This window comes from Nipponia nippon, unplaced genomic scaffold, assembly GCF_047370975.1.
Source record: "Nipponia nippon isolate SJK-2023a ecotype South Korea unplaced genomic scaffold, ASM4737097v1 scaffold_19, whole genome shotgun sequence".
Taxonomy (NCBI): Eukaryota; Metazoa; Chordata; class Aves; order Pelecaniformes; family Threskiornithidae; genus Nipponia; species Nipponia nippon.
Window position 1 is genome coordinate 9,150,156 of NW_028262335.1, and position 15,980 is coordinate 9,166,135.

Genomic DNA, 15,980 nt, shown 5'->3' on the forward strand with positions numbered 1-15,980 from the left:
TAGCTATATACCTACATAGGTGCTTGCATGCATAGATAAACAGATAGACACTCATATATATGTATAAAAGTATAAATATATATGTGTACCTGTGTATACACACATATGGACACTATGTATGTGCAGCTATATCTATACACCTTTATCTGTATCTATTTATATCTACACTTCCATATAAATATATAAAAATTACAAAGACATAGGTATGTGTGTGTCTGTATATATACACACACAGATCTATATATCCATATAGAGATATAGATATGTACATATTTATCTATATCTACATACGTGTGTGTATATCTACACATACACAAATTACAAATACACATTTATGTGTATATGTACATATATACACAGATACATATATGTGTGTATACACCTATGCAAATACATATCTATACATCCATACCTACATATATATGTCTATGCCTATCTACACATACCTTGCCTATATATATACACACCCCTATATATTTACTTATATATGTACGTAAGTATATATACACACACACACGAACACACACGTACTAAAATTACAAATACATTATATACACACGTGTATAAAAATACATAGATGTGAGTATATATACACACCTGCGTAGATACACCTGTACCTAAATACCTATACCTTTAGCTATACCTATATATCAATACCTATTTATATCTAGGTATGCCTATAAAATATAGATATGCACACACATGTATCTAAAAATTACAATTATATGTGTATCTATACGCATGCCTATGCATATAGGTATATACCCATCTATAGATCTGTAGAGATATAGACATACACAGAGGTAGACTATGTCGATATATGTACGTATGTGTGCGTGTATACATATATAAAAAATAATGATACACACACACACTTATGGATACACACACCCCCCTGTCTAGGTGCGCGTGTGCTGGAAGCGTGCGGGAGAGCAGGGGCCGAGCCGGGGCTGGGGGGGCAGCTCCGCGGCCGCCGGACGGTGAGGGACCCTGCGTGTGTGTGCATGGGCGCGTGTGTGTGTGCGCAGGACGGCGCAGGGGCCGTGACCGCAGCCGGGACCCCCACCCAGGGCCGCCCCACCCCACTGAGCCGCTCGCCCCGCCAGGCTCCTGCTGCATCCTTCCGAAAGGATTTATTAAAACACAGAACAGAAACCGGGACACACAGAGTATGGAGTGAATGCGGGGGCGTTGCTTACAGCTGCCGCCAGCCTCCGGCGAGAGGCCGCCGCGGCGGCACAGTCGGTGTCACCACACTGGCAGGTGTCCCCGTCCCAGCTCCAGCCGTCCCCTCCCGCCCGCCCGCATCGCCTCCACCACGCGCCCCAAGCCCGGCACGCCGGGAGCCCCAGCCTCGCCGCGACAGCACGGGCGCACCCCAATGCTCCTGCCGGGGCTGGGCAGGCTCCGGCAGCGGGGCTGGCGGCACGCATGCACTTGCTCAAACACCACGAGGACGTAGAAATGGACCCTGCGGGGAAGCTCGGGAGCCAGCTGGGGCCCAGCCGGGTGCCCTGGCGCAGCCGGCCGGGAAGCAGGGCGCCCGCCGGCCTCCCCTCGCACCCCACACGTGCCAAGAAAACCAGACATAAACACCGGGACTCTACCTCCCTTCTCAGCTTAGCCCACCTTGCCCAGACAAACTCTTCAAGTCTTCAATAAGAAAGTGCAAAAAATGTACATGGAAATGAAACCCCCGTCCCAGCCGCTCCAGCGACGGCGGGGGGTCACGTCGGTCGAAGCACACTTGAAGCGGGAGCGGGAGAGCCCGGCAGCGCCGGCGGCAGCTCATCTTCCACGCAGGCAATGCCGCTGCGCTTCCCCTGCCCTTCCTCCAGTGACAGGGCGGCTTTCGGCCCCCGGGGGCTGCTGCAAGGAGAGGGGAGAGCTGCCCGTCAGCCGGGCTCCGGGCCTTCCCCGCGCCAAAGGAGGGGCAGGGGGAGCAGGCCGACCCCCGGGCAGGGGCAGCCAGCTCGGGCACCCCCCCAAGGGCTTTGGGAAGGATCCTGCCCCTGCTCCCGCCTCTGCTGCCGGGACCCGCTGCGGTTCCTCGAGCCAGAGGCCGCACCCAGACACCGGTACTCGGGGAGGCAGCACGGAGCAGAGCCCTTGCACGGCCCCCCGCCCCGTCGTGTGTCTGCACGCGTGTTCCCATGAGACCCCGTCGAATGAAACGCGGAGAGCAGCAAGCACAGCCTTACCTCAGCTGGAAACGGGAGCTGCGGAGGAAAATCATGGGAACGGCTAAATATCTGTGAGGAGAGAGAGGAAACACCTTGGTTGCCCACTGTCCTTTGGCGATGCTCCCGGCCCACTCAAATCTGCCCCTTGAATTTCTCTGCCCGAGAGCGTCCGCTCAAAACCCCGACCTACCGGTCACGTACGGTCCCAGAGGCATCTGACTGTAGTTGACAATCCCACCCGGCCCGGGACCTCGGAAATTCGGCCCGAAGTTGTTGCTGTAGATCTGGGAGGAGCCGAAGGAGCCCTAGGGAGGCAAGGAAGGAGATGAGCTGCTGATCTGCAGCCCCGGCCCCGCTGCCGCCCCCAGTGAGGGGCTCCGTCCCCGTCCCCGCTGACCTGCTGGACGGCAGGGTCCCCGCCGCGGGTGGCCAGGCGGCTGAGGATGCTCCGCTCGGACATCTGCAGCCGGGCGGCCACGGGCGGGATGCGGGACAGCATGGAGGGCAGGCGCGTCACGTCGGCCTTCATGTCGCTCAGCAGCTCCTCGAGCTGGTTCAGCACTGCGAGCAGAGCGAGGCAGCACTCAGGAGGGGGGGACGCCCGCTGGACCCCCGGCAGAGGTGGGAGCACCCCCGGCGTCCCAGCCCTGGGGCCTGGTGAGCTCCAGCAGCCAGGAGCCGATGGCAAAGAGCACCGCGGACGCCCGCCACAGCCAGCTGCATTAGCAGCATGCCGCTTTCCAGTGCCCTTGCCAGCAAAGCAAGCTGCGGAGGAGCAGGCAGCTCCTGGCCAAGGGAACGTGAGATGGGGACAACCTCCCGGCTGGATTTCCCCACGGTCAGGGCAGCAAACCCTTCCCAGCCCCCTGGGGCAGGCTCCCCCCCGCTCTGCCAGCACGCACCCTTGTGCAGGACGGCGTTGGCAGGCTTGTTCCCAGCCAGGGACTCTTTGGAGAGATGCTGGTGGCTCTCGGCAAGGCACTCCACTTCAGCCAGACGGGCGTTCAATGCCATGGCCGGGTGACTGGGGTCTTGGGTCATGTTGAGGTACGCAGCCCTCCGCAGCTGCTCCTCGATCACCAGGGCCTGCTCCAGCAACTGGGAGGTACAGGAGGGGAAGGATTCAGGACCAGACCCCACACCAGCATAAACCAGTACTCAGCCCACTCACAGCAAGGAGCCCAGCGCAGCCAGCCCAGTCCCGTGCACCGCGCTGCAGAGCCTGCGAGCTCCCCGCTATCGAGCCCCAGCTGCCGGGTGCCTGCTCTCCTCTGGCGACCACAAGGCCCCGCAAAGCACACGACCGCTCCCTGCTGCGCTCCCAGAAGGCACTGGTGGGCTCCCCCCCGGCTTCGGGGCACCGCTCTGGTCCCCGCTGTCGGTAAGGACTCACCAGCCCTGGATCTGGAACTTGCCTTGAACCGCCGCGCAAGGAACTTGTTCTTCATCTCGAGGTAGTTCCCCTTGTGTATCTCCGACTTGAACGGCTCGTTCAGGATCACGTAGCGCGGGTCGTTCTGGATGTCCTGCCAGCGGGCATAGCCATGACTGGGGCGGAGGGCACGTTAAGGGAAGAACCGGCCAGTGGACAGCATGCCCGCCGCCCCACAGCAACACCGTGTTGCCAAACCCCCTCCCTGCTCGCCACCGCACCATCACCCCAGCTCCTGTGCCCCGCAGAGGCCTCCCTCGCCTCGCCTCATCGTCTCCCCAGCACCCGATGGCGGGAGGCACGCTCCCACCACGTCAAAGGGTACGTGACAATTCCTGCCAACAGCCAGTAGTCGTGTCGGCGGTGCCAGATGTCGTAGATCTTGCCGGAGGAGATGGCAGCCCTTTCCTCGTTCTGCCACAGCGTGTGCAGCTCTGCGGAAGCAGAAGCGAGACAGCCCAGTCAGGCAGCGGGGCTGCCGGAGACACGGCACAGCACATCAGGCAGGGCGAGTGACGATATTTCCCGGGCGGCCGTGGGCACAGCGCAAAACCGAGACACCCTGCTGCGAAGCTGAAGCACCATCCCACCTGCAGCCTTTTGACATGGTTTGCATTTCTTGCACAGGTTCGGAGCTCCTGCGCAGAAGCTCTGCAGGAGCGGCCAATGCCTCATCTCTTGCTCTCACCTGTAAAGCCACCGTCAGCGATGTTGAACATGAATCGGAAGTTCATGTTTCTGTCATCCTTCTTTCCATCCTCCTCTTCCTCTTTGTCACCGTTTTGCTGAGCCTCGCTTTGCTCCTTCTCCTCCACCTTGGCATCCTCTGCTTGGCAAACACAAGAAATTGCGCCCATCTAACCGTACTCTGCCAAAAGACCGACCGGTGTCATCCTTGCCCCACTGGCTGCCAGAGGATCTCCTCGCTAAAGCCACTGTTGGAAAAGCCACCAGCCCAGTCTCTGCTCCACAGCAGCCGACCATCTGCCTCTTCCAGCAGGTCCTACTGTTTGCACGGCAAGCACAGGCAGTGCCCACCATAACGGGATCTCGTTCCCGCTCGTGGCTCCTGAGCATCGCCAGAAGACAAGGGGCAACTGCTGTGGGTGCCGATGGCTGTCCTCGCCATCACCCCGCGCGCACGCTCCCTCGCCTCTGCACCAGGCACCTGCCTTGCTTGGACACCCTTCACACCACTCCTCGCCCCAAAGCCTCCTCGCACCTCACCTAGTTTGACTTTTTTGTCCTCCCCTTTCCCTGGGCTGCTGTTCAACTCTGGCTTCTCCAAAGGCTTCTCTTCCTCTTGAATCCCCTCATCTGCAGAAGGAAGCGGGACTATGAGAAAAGCTTGACGTGCAAAACGCTCCTCAGGGAACAACAACTTATTGTCTGGATAGACTTTGCCTTTTAGAGTGAAGTGTTCATATTGTAAGTACATTCAAGGTGTTCAAAAAACTCCTAACAGAATATTCCTCTGCATTCTATGATACGTGATATGGAGAAGAGGAAGACCCAAGCAAGGCGCAAGTGCAGGAGCCTCCCGCCAGCGGGAAAGCCCGTCCGCCAGGAGCACCAGCGCATCTGGGGCTGTTAGGGTGCACGCCCTGGTCTCCACACAACTTCAGCTGCAGAACTCCAGCACAAATCGGTGTCGGTGCTGAGTGCCACAGCCCCACAGAAGTCCCAGCCACGGGGATCGTGTGCACCCGAGCCACAGGTACTCACCTTTCACCAGAGGCTCGGGAGAAGGCTCAGCCTTTTCACTCTCCTCTTGCTTCTCTTCCCTCAGCCTCTCTTTGCTGTCGCAGCTTTCTGGGTGCTCTTCGCCTTCCGCCTTCTCAGCGCTCACAGGCACCTTAACATAAAGTGCCCACACCCAGTTCAGCCCAGCGTTGCCCTTTCCGTGGGGAGCACTCCGAGTTTCTGGGCAGGCCACAAGAAGGCTTCCCAGAGGAAGATGCTGAAAGAAGCCACCCTACCTGGCTGTCAGACACCTTCCTGGCCTTCTGCTCCACTTGGTCCTTCTCCTCCTGGAACCCAAGTTCTGTTTTGTCTGTAGCAACAGCAAAGCAAGGAAGCTTTCGAACGGGGCCCCAGAGGGCTGCACACACTGCCAGGGTAGGCAGACGCCTACAAGACCTTCTGGTGTCTTGGCCCACCTCCCTTCCAAGGCAGACCAAAGCCACCATCCCCGGGAAGCCTGCAGGCGCACCTACCTGCAAGGGCCCCAGGTCCCATGTGCATATGTGCTGGGCTGGCCGGGACGGGGGTGTTGGGATCTGAAGACACAATCTCGCTGGACTTCTTGCTCTCCGGGCCCTCGAGAATCAGATCCGGGGTGCTGTACTTCCCATTGACATGCTCAAACTCCTGGACCTGAGGCAGATGCACACCATCAAGTCAAACACAGCAGAGACATTTCCAGCCTGGACAAAAACGGATCTGCACCGAGCCTGGGAGGCCCACAGGGGATCCCTGGCGAGAGGCGTGCAGCAGCCAATGAAATCCGCAAGCCTCCAGCCCATACCTGAAATGGCACATTTAAAATTTTACTCACCCACCTTCTTCCTTACTAGTGACATGACTCCTATGCGAGTCAGCACATGCTGCCGTGACAGCCCTTCCCGGGGAACGCCGTCCGCAAAGGTTTCGGCACCATCTGCCCCAGGTTCACACAAATGTCTCATGAAGAGAGAGACGTACGCCCTGCGGAAGGAAAGCCAGACCTCGGTCCAGCGTGGCCCACGGCCTCCCCGCTGAGCCAAGCACCCACACCGTCTGCTTTCACCCGTGGGTGAGGGCAGAGCCTCACGCCCAGGCTAAGATTTAGCCTATCATAAAGAGAACAGCAGCCGCCCTCTCAAATGAAACAGGCGTTGCCTTCCCAAAAAGAAACCTCAGTGGGAGTGTGCAGGCACCTGGGCTGCTGCTGCCCAGCTGCCTTCATTGCAGCACAGCCTCTGCCTTGCCCTCGGGAGCACGGCCAGAGGTGGTGACAGGGCAGATCAATGGGGTGATCAGTTTGTCGTGAACGTGTGAGCCAAGTGCTCGCCATGATCAAGCAGAGCCTAGGACAGACCTCGCCCTGCCTTCCTGGGACCCCCCTGTACCTGAACTCCTTCTCACTCTTCCCTCGCAGATCCCGGACCAGCCAGTGAGAGTTGAAGGCGTCCTGGGGTGGCATGCCCCAGCGCATGATAGCGTTCAGGAAAGCCTTGCGCTGGCGGGCGTTGAAGCCGAGAACCTGCAAGGAGCAGAGGTGTTGCTGGGATCACAACGTGGCCTCGGAAGCGTGTGGCACCTCGGAGCCTCGCAGCTGTTACAGGCATGCTGGACCAGGACTAATGTGCTGGCGACTCGGCACGGAGGAGGCCAGCCCGCGAGCCCAGGGCAGCCCTGGCACAACCGCGTCGAACTTGCTCTGGCGGGGGCTGACACTCACCTCGATATTCCCCCCAACTCTTGCCAGCAAAGGAGGGAGAGGCTTGTCCCGGTCACTCTTCAGCTGTCTCCGGGATTGTCTTCTGCCACCTAGAGCCAAGTAGCCTCAGTGATGGGTGGGCCCAGGCAGCGAGGAAGGACAGCCAAAGTGCTCGCATGCTCCAAGCTTCCCGCACTCCCTCCCGACGGGAGCAGAACGCGGGCAGAGCAGCAGCCCAGGCTGCAGAGTCCCTTCCACCCATCCCACTGGCCTCCCCCAGCCGGGGCACTCTTCTGCCCTTGCCAGGCAAGGGGGTACCGTACCTGTTCCTCCTGCAGTCCCTATCCTTCCACCACGAGGACCAGAGCAAGGTCCTGCAGTGGCCAGTGAAGGAGGCAGCCGGTTGCTGTCCCTGCCCCAGGAATCTCCTCACCTGGCAGGCCAGCGGGGACACCTCCCCCTGAACGGAGGCCCAGAAGCACACCAGTCCCTCCAACCCAGGGTTTCTGCTGCACCTGAGTGCCAGGGCCTTCCCGCAGAGCAAAATCCCGTGGAGTATCAAACGCATTAACTCACTCTGACCTTCTGGCCTCTCTTCAAAGTCTTCATCCTCATCCTCAGAGCCAATGGAGTACTCCGACTGGTTGTCAGAGAGCTCGTCCTGCCACTCTGCAGACCGCAAGGGAGGCCAGGTTAGAAGAGTGCCCAAGCAGTGGGACCCTGCCCAGGAGGGACGCGCAGGACAGGCGAGAGCCTGCCTGCAGCTGCAACGGGCATCCACCGCTGGGCGGCAAGAGAGGGACACAACAACAGGAAATCACATTCTCAGGTTTTCCAAAATCAGTATTCTCCTATACAGAAAAAAAACAATTTGAAATACTTTGCCCACAGACACGTTTTCCTAAATTCTTCCAGCAAAAACAGAGTTTACAGACCAAAAAATAAAAAAAAAAAAAAAAATCTTTGAAGAATTTCTATCCTGGAAAGCTTAGGAATGTGGGAAGCACAGAGCCATGCAGTCTACCAAACTGCAGAGGAATGCCAAGCAAAGCACGCCGTGGCCCGCGCGTCCATCAGGGAACCTGTTTGTGCAGCCTTTCAGAGCCAGCCCGCAGAGCCTGCTGCCCGCCCCAAGCCCGGCCAGGAGCTGGGCAGCCGCAGCCGTACCTTGGTCCTCCTGCGAGGCATCGTTGTAGTTGACCTGCTTGCGGATTCTCTTCCCTTTCCCCAAGTTCCTGGCCAGATCTTCCTGCTGCTGCTCATAGTGGTGCCGCAGCAGCTTCTCCCAGTAGTCAGGGTCCACATTCTCCTCTTGCTTGATGATCTCACGTTCCACCTCCTCCTGCAAAGCAAGAGAAAAGAGGCTTGAGATCGGGCAGCCACAGACGTGCCTGCATCGCCCCACTGCCTGTCCCCTAACGGCACTCCAGGGAAAGAGGGAGGGAGAGCACCGAGCCACTGGCTGGAATTTGGCTCCTGGGTCTTTGCCCAAACCTACTGATCTCGGTGCAAAGTTGACAAAGGGCCGAGGCAACCTCCCACCCAGAAAGAGCTCCTCCGAACACACCATCCGTTCCGCCCTGCAGTGCCCGCGCTTGCATCGAGGGAGAAACTACAGATCTGCAGAGACCGCCCAGAACAGCGGCCTACTGTCGGCTTCATCAAGAGATGAAGTCACTCAGCCAGCTACCAGGAAAATAAATGGCAGCAGCGTGGTACATAAGCAGCACCACGCCCGTTCCCAGTCTGCAGGGGACAGGGGAAGGGCCTTCAGAAGGACAGAAGAAGGTGCCTGTGGATGCTCTGATCGAAATGAGGTCCTGTGACAACAGGGACAGAGCCTGGCTTGCAGCGTGAGCTGCACAGGACAAAGACAACTGTGCTTCCTTGGCCTGCAGCCGGTCCCATCAGCCCCGGGACCCCCAGGCCTGGAACAATCTAGGGCAGTCATAGATAGAGAGCAGGGAGGAGTCCTGCCCTGCACCGAAACACTCGCAGGAACAGGAAAGGGAGGGCAGAAACAGAAACAGAGGGATGTACAAAGAGGTGTGATTGTAAGACATGATACTAATCACATTACCACACCGTCCTCTTCTCTCACAACATACTGGGCCACTTTAAAGGAGCTGAGATACTCGTTCATGTTCTGCAGCTCCGTATCATCAGTCGCATCCTGGTTTCGGTCCAGAAGCTTCGAGATGGCAGCATCGTCGTAGTGGATCACACTGCTGTCATCCACGTCCTTATTGTCACCTGGAAAGCAAAGCGAGGGGAATGGAAGTGCTCATCACCGTGCCGGAGACAGCCTGCTCCCAGAGCCAGGCAAGCTCAGGCTGGGCGCAGGGCCAGGGAAGGGGGACAGCTCGCCCCAACAAGGGGGGCCACACACCTGGTGGGGTGCCACCATGCTTTTTTTTAACACCGGGAGTCACTGTACCCCCTTTGGTTGACATCGTGTCAGAGAAAGGGGTGACAGCATCCGGCATGGCGATCCGCTGTCCCTGAGACACCATGCCTGCGGGCGAAAGAAGAGGAGAAGGAGCCCCAGCAGCTCAGACAGGGCCCCGCCTCGTGCAGAGCATCCCGAGCGCCTTCCCGACCTCACCTTCTACATCGTCCTTGAAGAGCTCCTCTGTCCCAAACTTGAGGATGTCGTCCAGCTCTTGCTTGGTCATGGAGCCTGACTTGGAGCCGAGCCCTGGGCGGACCACCAAGTGGGTGAGCATCATCTTCCTTTTGGCCACCTGGGTGATGCGCTCTTCCACGGAGGCTCTGGTCACAAAGCGGTAGATCATCACCTTCTTGTTCTGCCCAATGCGGTGAGCTCTGCTGAACGCCTGCGGGCAGAGAACGAAGCTGTCGAGGGCGGCACCGCACAACACCGGCCGAGGGGTCCGAGCTTCTCACTCGTCCAGGGTGCACAAAGGCACCGCGAGGGCAAGGCTGAACTCAGCATTCAGGCTGCTATGGGGCGGCGGAGCGAGAGGGGCTCCTCAGAGCCAAGCTGAATGTGCTGGCCCCCTCCGCTGACTGCAGGCGAGCCAGCTTGCCCGGGCAGGCCCCTGACTGAAGGGTCTGAAGGCAGGCAGCGAGGACATGTTCTCCCTAGGAACCCTCTGGCTGCGGATTCACCGCCACTCCTTCACCGCCCTGCGCCAGCACATCCTCTTCCCTAGGACCCAGGGCAAGGCACCACTGGCACAAACGGATGGCAGCAGTGGATGTCGCTTTGGAGAGGGCCTTCTCCCGGCCAGGGAGCGTGGGAGGGATACGCGTTTCTCTTCGCTTTTCCATTGCTTTCAGAGGCATTGGCTGCTCACCCGCTCCAGCTGCCATTTCCCGTGGGCGGTCAGTCCTTAGCTAGGGTCCGCCCCGGGCTTTTGGTAACACAAGTGGAAGCTCCCCAAAAGAGGAGGGGACGCCTGGTTGCAAACAAGCAGCAGGAGAAAGCAAGAAGCCCACAGAAGAGAGCCGGTTTTACGTGCCAGATCTCTCCCACGCCGCAGACAGGCCAGGGCGAGGCTGGTGGATGGAGGAAGGGGGCCCCTGAGCAGAAACATGCCCCATAAATCCTGCAGAAAGGGTCGGCAGCTCTCGAGAGAAGAGACCAACTTCCCTGTGCAGGGTGTGCAAACAGAGCCAGAGAGGTACTTACTATACGGGAAGGAAAAGGAAAAGTCAGAAACCTGGATGTCATTGTGGGGATTCCAGTCAGAATCATAAATAATGACTGTGTCGGCCGTAGCAAGGTTTATGCCCAGACCGCCGGCGCGGGTAGAGAGGAGAAAGCAGAACTGCTGAGCACCAGGAGCTGAGAAAGACAAACCCACAGGTGGCAAACGGTGAGACAGAAAGGAGCGCAGCTTACGCGGAAAGGCGCAGTACTGCGCTTTAGGTATAAAACAGTGGGAACCATCGGTCTAAGCCAACAAGCAACGGGCAGGGAAGGCAAGGAGTGAAAATACATCATTCCCTGGGAACCAGGTACTGGAGAAAATGCAGCTCCAGAGCTGAAGGGGAAGCTCTGCCGCCTACTGAGGCCTTGAAGGGAAATGCCGGGGTCCCTCGAACTAAGCAGCCTGCCGCTGGCACGCTCAGGGTTCATCGTGGGACACAACTCAAGGCCTTAATGATGCGGGACAAGCAGCCCGCGCCATGCCTCAGGAAGCCGGATCTGCCAGCGCAGCACAACCGACGCACAGGCAACCCCACGCCGCCTGTCCCGCGGGCAAGCAGGGGCTCTCGGGCACAGCCAGCCGACCCTGCTGCTGGCTGCGTGCTGCGAATCCGCCCCGCGCCCCCTCCTCAGCAAGGCAGAAACGTGAGTACCGTTAAACCTGTCTATGGCCTCCTGGCGCAGGCCGCCGGTGATGCCCCCATCTATCCGCTCGTACTTGTAGCCTTCGTACTCCAGGAAATCCTCCAGCAAGTCCAGCATCTTTGTCATCTGCAGGGCAAGGCGACCCTGGCAGGAGCGGCTCTGCACGGCCTGGCTCCCCACCTCCCCCGTGTCCACGGGACCTGCCCTGCCCCGGCCGGGCCCGTGCCCGCAGCCCAGAGGCCAAGGTGGCAGCGGTACCGCCAACGGCGGAGTACAGCCAGCAGGCAACTGCCAGAGGAGCGACACTCGCGTCTCGTCTTCTGGAGCCAGCTTTGCCAGCACAAGGGAACCGTGCCTGAACGGCCCTCCCTGAAGGGAGCACCATTGCTATTATCTCCTCTTTATCCATAGGTAAAAAGAGGTTTTAAGCATTACAAGGAGTCCCTCAGGAGAGAGCTGGGACACAGTCCCTCCATCGTGACTGCCACAGCTGCCACACTATCTGGGGGAGAAGCTGCCACCAGCTCTTTCACCTATCTCTATCTGTTCCTAGCACAAAATTCTCATACAGAACAAAAAAAATCCTTTAAAAACATATTTATTATTAATTCTTCCCTACACTCACCTGGGAAAAGATCAGAACTCTGTGACCCCCATCCCGTAATTTCTTCAGCATCTTTTGGAGCAGCATCAGTTTCCCAGAAGATTTGACCAAAGAATTCCCATCATAGGACCCATTGGGCAGAACCGGGGCCTCCTGTGAAGGCATCCTGGTTAGCCTCTTCAAGGACAACACTCGTTAATTCATGGAGACATTCACATGTGTTTCAAAGACAAAATCCTCGTATGAAACCACTTGCATGAAAACCCACACCATTAACCACAGCAAGACCACGGAAACAGCCCCCACCGACGGCTTACACACAATATTCTGAGAAACGTCTCCACGGTGCAAATACAGCTGACGTACCACCGCCGCCACGGGAAAGAGGTACGGGTGATTACAGCACTTCTTCAGGTCCATCATGATGTTGAGCAGTGAGACCTGGTTCCCACCACCTTTTGAATTCAGGGCTTCGAAATTCCTCGTCAGTATGAACTTGTAGTACTTCCTATAGGAACGGGGATGGGACAGACACCCTCATTAATTCAGCCAGATGTGGGACCGGTGTAAGCAGGACAGCACTGAATTACACTCCACTTGCGTCACTTCAAAAGAGATATTTGGACGTTTTTAAAAGCAATGGTTCAGCACCCTCAGGCCAGGGTTGGGTTGATTTCATTGCTCCAGGGACATCACAGCCCCCGTAAGTGGGACGGACGCGGGGGCACAGTGGCTAGGAACGCTCCTCGCTGGTGGGTATAAACCGACCCTTGCCGCACCATGCCAGGAAGCAGCGACATGCCCTTCCCTGCAAGTCCCCCCGTCTCGGCAGAAGATGCCGCTGAAGCTGAGCAAGTCAGCCCAAACCAAACGGAGCTGAGCAAGCATCCCCTGGGGCAGCAGTGATGCTCCAGACGGACGCCAGGCAAGCTGGCAGCACAGGCTGGTGCCCCGGTGCTGAGAAGAGGAGGAGGAGAAGGGGGTTCAGCCTCAGTGCTTTCTCTGTGCCCCCCCAGAACTAGCAGAGCCACGCTGACAGCCTGCCACACATCAAATGCTTCCCGCCGAGCAGCCAGGACTGCACGGAGCCCAATTTAACCAGGCTGAATGCACTCCCCGGCGAGACAAAGCACTCCAGCTCTTCCCGCAGCAGGCCTGAGGACAGCAGGGTGTCTCTGACCTGTCGAACCCCACTGACGCCCCACTGTGCTGCAGATGAGGTGGGGCGAGGGAAGCCAGCCACCCCGGGGGAGCTGCACTGGAATTACTCACTTCTGCATCTGGCTCAGTTCCACTCTCACGATCAGCTCCGTCTTGGCTGGCATGTTCTTGAACACGTCTGCCTTGAGCCGCCGCAGCATGTGGGGACCCAGCAGATCATGGAGCTTTTTGATCTGGTCCTCCTTGGAGATGTCTGCAAACTCCTCCAGGAACCCCTCCAGGTTACTGTGAAAGCAGCCAGAACCACACAGTGCCAAGCGATAACGGGACACGCGAGAACAGAGATACCTGCTTCTTTATGACTTAAAAACAAGGGCAGAGCTCTCACACACGATGAAGTAATGCTCCTGTGCCTGTATCCGAGCAGAGCAAAAGCCAGAGCGAGGAGCCGCACTGATGGCTGAGGGGAAATTCGCACTGAATGCACTAATACAAGGTCTGAAGGAGTTCCCCAAAAGACCTCTGTCTCCTCGGACAGAGGGAAGAGAAGGCAGGTTTCAGTTCCTCACTCACAAGTCTCCTGACCGATAGCAAGGCAATAGCTACCGAGAAGACCCAAAAAGTAGTAGTCCACGGGAATAAATCTGGGGTTACATAAAATGTGCATGTAGCTGCTATGACAAACCACGGGGGCGATGCACTTTGCCATCTGCCTGCCAGCACAGACCAGTGACACTGGCACAGCAGTAACTGGATCCAGGCACCCCCACGCAGACAGGAGCCCCAGGAAACTGGAAAGCCTCTGCTGCACCACCCCGCCGGCCGGCAAGAGACCAGGTCCTGGCTGCTCTCCCTTTTCGGAGCGGGGAACTAGCGTGACTTACTTAAACCTCTCAGGAGTCAGGAAATTGAGCAGGTGGAAGAGCTCTTCCAAGTTGTTCTGGAGCGGAGTCCCAGTGAGCAGCAGCTTGTAATCGATCTTGTAGCTATTTAATACCCTAAAGAACTGGGAAAAGAAATGAGGTTAGGTGAAAAGAGCTCAGAGGAGCCGATCAGTCATCTGGGACTCTGCAGACTGCACACACGGAGACTCAGCAGTGAGCTCCCCCCCCGCCAGGCACGCAGAGCAGACCGCAGCTTGCATGTCCTGCTCTGAGCCATCCCCACCAAGCACAGGCAGCAATCCTGAACATCCTTGGGTCACACCACCTGCCTCCCCCCGCGCTGGGGATCGTGTCAAGGTCCCGGGGCCAGAGACCGCATTTAGCCTCAAGTAAAGGGGAGAGGAAGGAGAGGGATCGATTCCCTTCCACGACAGCCCATCAAAGGACCATCAGGCTGCCAGGCAGGCAGCAAGGCTGCCACCTCTTCCACTGCTGAAGGATTTTTAATGCCGGAGGATGTTAAGGAGAGCAAATCCACGGAAACGCAGGTCCCAGGCAGAGCCTGTGCGAGGTGAGGACACCTTTCGGCTCCCAGGAAGGAAAGCGTGGAGCAGCAGACTACCAGTGCTGGGGTGTCGTATCTTTGTGGCACCGGCCACACCACAAAAATCACTCAAAAACATCTGCTACCTACTTTGGACTGGTTGTTCTTCAGCCTGTGCGCTTCATCCACCACCAGACAGGCCCACTCTATGGAGCCCAGCACTGCCTGGTCAATAGTGATCAGCTCGTAGGAGGTGAGCAGCACATGGAACTTGATCTGGGCTTCCTTCTGGAGGAGCAGAGGGAGAGAAAAGCCTGGATAAGAGAGCAGGGAACAAGACAGCCTCCACCTTTGCTGCTGCCGCTGTACGTGACCCAAGGAGAAAAGGGGGGGCTGCCTGCACTGCACAACGCCAGGAGCAGGGCTGAGGCATGAGCCGTGCCAGCAGAAAATCTATTCCCATCTGAACGTTAGAACCAAGGAAGGGACTACAGAAACAGAAAAGGCTCTGGCAGAAATCTTTAAAGCTCATCACAAATCTCCTGCATTTGCAAACAGCGCCAGCTTCCCTCTTTGGAAAACACCTGATTAGGGACCTAACCAACCGCCTTCTCCAGGTCAAATTCTGCTCTCTCCCCTTCTTACTGACGGTTAAAGTACTGGGTAGGGCGCAGACTTATCTCCCACCTTCATCCGGAAGACCTTCTTTCCACTCCGGATGGCATTGTCTTCAAAAGAAAACTCATTTTCCCGGATGACCGACCGGCTTTCTTTGTCCCCCGTGTAGGTCACGACATAGAAGTCGGGTGCCCACATCTCAAACTCGCGCTCCCAGTTGATGATGGTGGAGAGAGGGGCGCTGACCAGATACGGCCCTTTCGAGTGGCCCTGCTCAGGGAGACAAAGTCCAAGCTGTTCTCCCCGTACCGAGCAGCTCTCAGCCACCTCGGGGACTGCCAGGTGCTCCACTCACCTCCTTGTACAGGGAATACAAGAACACAATAGTCTGCACAGTCTTCCCCAGCCCCATCTCGTCGGCCAGGATTGTATCCGTCCCTTGGGCCCAGGAAAATCTCAGCCAGTTTAGCCCTTCCAGCTGGTAAGGATGGAGCGTGCCTCCCGTGGCGTCGATGTACCACGGCTGCTTGTCAAACTTCACTGTAGGCTGAAAGAGAGAGACAGGACGCAAAGCAGTGAGAACCAACTCCCCGTCTGTTCTCTGTGGCCAAGCACATCCCTCTTTGGCCCTGTGACACCAAACAGCCCCAAAGCAGTGCAGAGGCGGTCCCCAGCCCAGCCCTCAGGCTCCTCACAGCAAAGCCACCCCGGAACTTTGAACGAAAAAAAACAGGAAGGAATTAGAGGAGAAAAACGTAACAGGATGGGGTGGCCAGACAGACCTCCCTCTCCCTGGGCTCACACAGCCTTGC

The 15,980-nt window shown here is 57.5% G+C and overlaps 1 protein-coding gene across 8 annotated transcripts in view; it reads right to left on the reverse strand.

Annotated features, from left to right (window-relative positions):
• Nucleotides 1-1,641: 1,641 nt before the first annotated feature.
• CHD5 (chromodomain helicase DNA binding protein 5) overlaps nucleotides 1,642-15,980 on the reverse strand; it is a 31,142-nt gene continuing 16,803 nt past the window's right edge. For 4 of the 8 annotated variants that reach the window (XM_087755513.1, XM_087755507.1, XM_087755508.1 and 1 more), the window contains 29 exons: nucleotides 15,524-15,715; nucleotides 15,238-15,438; nucleotides 14,701-14,838; nucleotides 14,007-14,128; nucleotides 13,234-13,407; nucleotides 12,328-12,469; nucleotides 11,983-12,114; nucleotides 11,366-11,483; nucleotides 10,723-10,847; nucleotides 9,642-9,873; nucleotides 9,426-9,551; nucleotides 9,117-9,289; nucleotides 8,204-8,378; nucleotides 7,613-7,705; nucleotides 7,058-7,146; nucleotides 6,726-6,859; nucleotides 6,177-6,321; nucleotides 5,832-5,991; nucleotides 5,595-5,668; nucleotides 5,341-5,470; nucleotides 4,843-4,932; nucleotides 4,304-4,441; nucleotides 3,941-4,049; nucleotides 3,599-3,731; nucleotides 3,086-3,281; nucleotides 2,581-2,744; nucleotides 2,374-2,488; nucleotides 2,202-2,252; nucleotides 1,642-1,869 (listed from right to left, as the gene is read on the reverse strand). In XM_087755513.1, the coding sequence (XP_087611639.1) occupies nucleotides 2,245-2,252; nucleotides 2,374-2,488; nucleotides 2,581-2,744; nucleotides 3,086-3,281; nucleotides 3,599-3,731; nucleotides 3,941-4,049; nucleotides 4,304-4,441; nucleotides 4,843-4,932; nucleotides 5,341-5,470; nucleotides 5,595-5,668; nucleotides 5,832-5,991; nucleotides 6,177-6,321; nucleotides 6,726-6,859; nucleotides 7,058-7,146; nucleotides 7,613-7,705; nucleotides 8,204-8,378; nucleotides 9,117-9,289; nucleotides 9,426-9,551; nucleotides 9,642-9,873; nucleotides 10,723-10,847; nucleotides 11,366-11,483; nucleotides 11,983-12,114; nucleotides 12,328-12,469; nucleotides 13,234-13,407; nucleotides 14,007-14,128; nucleotides 14,701-14,838; nucleotides 15,238-15,438; nucleotides 15,524-15,715 (3,828 nt within the window). In that variant the 3' untranslated portion in view covers nucleotides 1,642-1,869; nucleotides 2,202-2,244. Of the gene's footprint in view, nucleotides 1,870-2,201; nucleotides 2,253-2,373; nucleotides 2,489-2,580; nucleotides 2,745-3,085; nucleotides 3,282-3,598; nucleotides 3,732-3,940; nucleotides 4,050-4,303; nucleotides 4,442-4,842; nucleotides 4,933-5,340; nucleotides 5,471-5,594; nucleotides 5,669-5,831; nucleotides 5,992-6,176; nucleotides 6,322-6,725; nucleotides 6,860-7,057; nucleotides 7,147-7,612; nucleotides 7,706-8,203; nucleotides 8,379-9,116; nucleotides 9,290-9,425; nucleotides 9,552-9,641; nucleotides 9,874-10,722; nucleotides 10,848-11,365; nucleotides 11,484-11,982; nucleotides 12,115-12,327; nucleotides 12,470-13,233; nucleotides 13,408-14,006; nucleotides 14,129-14,700; nucleotides 14,839-15,237; nucleotides 15,439-15,523; nucleotides 15,716-15,980 lie in introns of those variants that run through there. The other 4 variants (XM_087755509.1, XM_087755511.1, XM_087755512.1 and 1 more) reach the window with 4 other exon arrangements.